Source organism: Dacryopinax primogenitus (assembly GCF_000292625.1).
Source record: "Dacryopinax primogenitus strain DJM-731 SS1 chromosome Unknown DACRYscaffold_19, whole genome shotgun sequence".
Lineage (NCBI taxonomy): Eukaryota > Fungi > Basidiomycota > Dacrymycetes > Dacrymycetales > Dacrymycetaceae > Dacryopinax > Dacryopinax primogenitus.
Genome location: NW_024467216.1, coordinates 467,188 through 472,538, shown reverse-complemented (window position 1 = coordinate 472,538; position 5,351 = coordinate 467,188). Strand labels below are relative to the sequence as shown.

The 5,351-nt window shown below is 45.4% G+C and overlaps 2 protein-coding genes across 2 annotated transcripts; one reads left to right on the top strand and one right to left on the bottom strand.

Annotated features, from left to right (window-relative positions):
• Positions 1 to 685: 685 nt before the first annotated feature.
• On the bottom strand, positions 686 to 1,302 carry DACRYDRAFT_110889 (uncharacterized protein; the record flags this gene model as incomplete). Its single annotated transcript, XM_040769141.1, has 3 exons — positions 686 to 907; positions 958 to 1,094; positions 1,254 to 1,302. 3 exons carry the CDS (start codon positions 1,300 to 1,302, stop codon positions 686 to 688), a joined length of 408 nt encoding a protein of 135 aa, XP_040625344.1.
• Positions 1,303 to 1,482: 180 nt separating this feature from the next.
• Positions 1,483 to 2,452, top strand: DACRYDRAFT_18075 (uncharacterized protein; the record flags this gene model as incomplete). Its single annotated transcript, XM_040771330.1, has 4 exons — positions 1,483 to 1,613; positions 1,674 to 1,814; positions 1,864 to 2,015; positions 2,079 to 2,452. 4 exons carry the CDS (start codon positions 1,483 to 1,485, stop codon positions 2,450 to 2,452), a joined length of 798 nt encoding a protein of 265 aa, XP_040625343.1.
• Between the last annotated feature and the right edge of the window lie 2,899 nt (positions 2,453 to 5,351).

The window sequence follows — 5,351 nt, the reverse complement described above, 5'->3', positions numbered from 1 at the left end:
TATGACCTCATCCTTGGTCATATGACCTGATCACCTGACTAGGCTGAGTAAGCAAGATGTTCTAGCAGGTTCCACCACAGAGGTATAAATATAAGGCCTACTCTGCCTGGGACTGTCTCTTCAGACTTGGTCTCTTAGGATCATCCACAGGTACCTATACTGTAGATAGGTCTTAGTCATCAGGTCTACTCCACTTCCTTGTTGCCTGCTTAGACTCTTGGCACTCTTAGGTGAGCAGACTTAGTCAGCCTGTGTTGCCCTAACAGGCTCCTTCATGTGACATAATTCCTGAGTGCTCTTTCTACCTTGTTTGCACCAAATGTACATATCCAGTTTAACAATTGTAATTGCTCATTTGATCAGTCAGAAAAATCATCACCCATTAGCCCTAAAAGATATTGACAATGTGGGGAATACAGATGGTTGTTAGGTATGTCTTGATGTTATGAGTCCTTGCAATGTAGTCATACACCAGATCATCATATACAGAGTTGAGACAATTGAGAGACTGGACAAATGAAGCGAGCACACAACTTCCACAACAACTCCATTGACCCATCTACCTGCTTGCCTATCCTCCCTCCACTGTCCCCAGTCTGTCTTTCCACTTTGTACTCTCGTTCTTCTGAGCCTTGAGCTCATGATGGAGAATCAGAATCAGGTTGGTCTTACTGGATCCATCCATCTACCTGCTCCCCTCTCCACCCTTCTCTGCCTTCAGAGCATCTTTCAACTTGGAATTCTCTTTTTTCAGAGCCTTCAGTTCACAATTGAGAATGAGAATCAGGCTGGTCTTGGTGATAGAGTCATCCTCAGCCTGAGTCAAACATGCTTCCAGCTCTTTGTATGATGTCTGTGATTTGATGAAGGGGTTCTTGAACTCAACTGGCTCAGCTTTCACAGTGACCTGAATAATTATGTCAGCTATAGAAATTGTGATAAGCTCATGCTGTGTACCATGTCATCGTCAACTGTCAGATTGATTGGGTCTGTTTTTGTCTTCTTAGCAGGACACCAAAGATCAGGATAGACAGCCACCTGACACTTGCTGCCAGCAGGAGTACTAGTGTGAGGCGCAATAGAGGTCAAGCTACCTGCCCAATGTGAGACTGGAATGCAAGCATGACTCTGGCTGCCAAGCATGGGCATCTGGTTAGAAGGCACATTGGTCTCATGTGGAGTCTGTGGGCCTTCTGGATGATCAATGGAACAATTGACTGGTGCTGTTGCAATAGCTGAGACAGATCATTTACTGATATTCTGGTTGCCAGAGATGCCAGGATGGTCACCAGTCTGGGACATGATGGTCTGAGATGAAGGAGTGCAGAGAGCAGGCAACTAGTTGCCAAAAAAAAGAAGGACAAGGGCTTGATGGGACACATTGACAGAAGCAAGAAGTTGCATGACTGGGCCTTCATGCAACAGTGATGCATTCAGGGGTCTGTCGTCTCTCTCATTCTGCCCACCATCTCTCTGGACAATATGTCTATCCTCAAGACAGATGGAATGGCAGCTCTCATAAACGGATTTGGCACTACTAGCACCTTCCAAGATATGGTTCTTCAGGTGATTGACATATATCCTGCTTTGCTTGACAGCCATCCCAAATTTGGGTATGTTGTTGTTGTTGATCCATGCAACAACTTAAAGTGAGCTGACTGGCTCTTCTGCAGGGCAGCACTATTCAATGGTGCTCATCAAGTCCTCGTTATGCTGTCTCCTGATATGAATTCATACTTTACCCATGAAGTTGTCAAGAGGGGCTTGTATTTGAAGGTTGATCACATGTTGAGGAACATGATGGGGGGTTATTGGTGTGCATATAATCAGCTTTGGTGACAATCATTTCTCATGCTCGCTCAGTGTTATTACTGTTACTGCCGCTGTGCCCTACTCTGAGCTGACAGAGATCATTGGTGACCCAAAAGAGATAAGTCTTCAGCTCAAAGCGGTTGTATCTGCCCTGCTGTCAATTGAAGAATGTGAGGAAGTGACTGCCGATCCCTCTGCCTCAAGTATCTCAAGGTGCAGGGCTTCCACCCCCTTCCTCAATTGTACTTTCACACACAACCCATCAGAATCTGCCTGTCAAAATCTCCAAGATGAGAACACTTCGACCAATTGCCCTAGTGATGTTCATGCACCTCTCAAACCTCCCCCTGCTCAAGCAGGACTGATGGATGAAGAGACCTTTGGCCATAAAGGCAAAGGGAAAGAAAAGCCTGAGACAGGCCCTCATCACCTGGGCTGGTCTGGCATTGGACCAGCAAAGACTCTCCTCCTATCTTTGTTTGGTAGTTCAGTCAAGCAAAACATGACTGGTGGGACATTGTCCTTGTCCACAGGTGGAGGTCTTTCAAGCAAGCTGGCAGTCACCAGAGGATCATCTGCCTTGATGCAAGCTGGATCATCAAGCAAAAAATTGGTGAACAACAGATCTACAAGCCAGTGAGGTTTAATCAGAGCAATATTTTGAACTCCTCACATGGATCCAGTTATTCCCTTCTCTGCACTGAACACTAACATGATGACTCAATGGACTGTCTATGGCTTGATTATGGACATGTTCAGGCCTCAGATCATACCAGCCAAAAACCCCACTGGTGAGGCAATGCTATTTACTGCTATGCTGATTGATACCTTCAGGGTGAGTTGCCAGTGTCAGTCATCAAATATGACCTGACTATATGCTCATATATAGACCCTTCTTTGTGTCAGCATCTTTGATGAAAAAGCCTCTGCCTGTTTTCAATTGGCAGGGATCAGCAAAGTCAGTTGTGCAGTCTGTCACCTTCCTAATAATGATTGGCTGACAACAGGATAGATGGTTGCCATCACAAATGCTCGCATGAGTCCAAATAAAGTGAATCCCCATTTCACACTGGAGAATATGCACAGCTGGCAGTTGACCATCACTGATGACACATGGTGTTGTTCCCCCTGCATGTATGTCTGACAGTTTTGCATGTTGGATTGAACAGGAGCTAACTGGGATGAAGAACATCTACATTCCCCAGATTGTCCTTGACATCATGCCTCTTTCCTTCCTTGCTGCTCTTGAAGATAAATTGAAAGTGAACATTTTGGGCATCATTCTTCAAGTTGGCAAGCTTGTCACCAAGCTGATTGTGATGAGTTCTGAGTCTTCTACCCTTGATGGCTCAACCTGACAAGTGTCGACCAAGCGAAAGTCTTGTATGCTGTGTGAAGTCCAAGTGGCAGACAAAGAAGGGCATGTTGTACATGTCATGATGTGGAATGCTTGAGTGAAGGTCTTTGGTGGAAAGCATGGTCAGGTTTTGCACATCATGAACACCATGATTGAGCACCATGGAGGGGTGACCTTGAATTCCACCAAGAAGACCAATTCCCTCTGAACCCAAAGGTGGAAGGGGCTGATGATTTGAAGCAGTGGTATCTCAAGTCCCTCCCTCTTTCAGCACCACCTGACTTCTGCACAGGTTTACTGATGACTTCAATGAGGCTATGCTTCAGCATATATCTTGTGGTTATTCTGAGGAAGGCAGACTGACTTTGACCACACTGGAGGAGCTCCCAAAGGTCTTGACAAAAGCTGAAGTCTGCACATTGAGGCTGGGTCATGGAGGCCACATCAACTACTTCAATATGGTCAAAAACATCAGCAGGTTCCAGGAAGGTATCACATATCAATCTTGCGGGTTTCAGGGGTGTTGAGAGAGTCTGGAGGAGCACAAGGGCAATTGCCCCATCAAGGAACACTCCCCACAACCTGGCAAGAAACAGTATAAGTAAGCTGCCTGTTCAACTTGTCATTCAATTGCTGAATTGCTGCTCTAGGTACAAGATAGGCTTCACAATTGGCAAAGAGGACAACAAGGTCATGCTTCTGACCATGTTCTCTCCTGCTGGTATGATGATTATAGGTGCACTGGCTGCTGAGATGTACAAGCTGGAAGTACATAGACCTTCCAGCAGGCTACTCCCACTGACCAGTATATGAAGAAGTTGAAGGAGATCATCATGTCAGGTGCTTTCTACAGGTTGTTAGTTTGAGCAAGCACTTGTCATTGAAGGGTAAGTCAAGTGTTCCCTGCCTAACTTTGGGTGTGAGTGCTGACAAGGAACAGGATGTCAATAATTGGGAGCACTGCAAGCTGCAGTATCATGTCATGTTGGCTTGGCCGGCTTGGGACACTGGCACTTCAGAGGAGGTGGATACATTGGGGGTTGGTGTTGATGAGCTGGCTGATGTCAACAACATGAATGAGCATGCTGGCTGGCTGCCACTTGATGTCTGAAAGTCATGAAGATCAACTGCTCTTTTCATTGTTTCTCATATAAATTCACAAGCTTCCAATAATTGGTTATGTAACAGTACAGATATCATGGGAGAACATTAATGATATGGTGTTCTGTAGGTCACGTGTTTGGGATAATTGGGGATAATCTGGGATTTATCCCATAAGCATTGGTCTCAGACTGACCTCAGATTATCTCAAGCAATGCACTCAGAGTGACTGGGATTATCCCAATCGACTGAAGTGGCTGAGTACTCAAATCTATGGAAAGCAGTCAGGGGACACACATTTCTTATCCTGCAAATGGATGTGAATTGCCTCAAGAACACTCAATACTGCACACACCCTCAATTTGACCCCAGAAATGCACCTGAACATGGGGCTACAAAGTCACTGGAACCTACTTCCATATTTGGTGACTCACATGGATAGATGTGATGCAGGGTACATATAAGTGCAATTGGGGTTTCCTGGTATGCTGGAAGGAATACCATATGAGGTGTAGGAGTGTAGCAAGTGTGTAGGAATGAGTGTATCCCAATATGGGAGAGTCAATGTCAGAACCCTAATGGGTTGCTGACTAAGCAAGGCTGAGACATTGCACTTGCTCTCTATTCCAAAGCCAGGCAAATCCCATCCTCAGTACAGATATAGTAGAATGGTGGCCAAACAGGATATAATGATTACTGACAGCTGAGACTCATGCATATAGCATGTGTCAGGGAATGCATTGTTTTGGGGTCTTGTACCCCTTATCACATGTTCTATCCCTGCTTCTCCTCACTTCCAGGCCTTCTGAAAGTGATCCATGAGGGCTATGCAGGGTTGCATGATGGGTTGTGGCATGGGTGCTGTGTGGATTTCCACCATGTGCAGCTTTGTGGCTATGAGGGCAATACAATCCAATGTATGTTGTCAATCGAATAACTGAACAGGCAACAAGTGAATCATAGAGAATCAAGTGGTGCAATAATCAAATATTCCTACATCTTGTTGTAGGCACTCTGTGGGTTGGTAGGGACATCTGTGTTAATGATGGGTTAGTTGTCATTTGGATGATGGTATGCACAA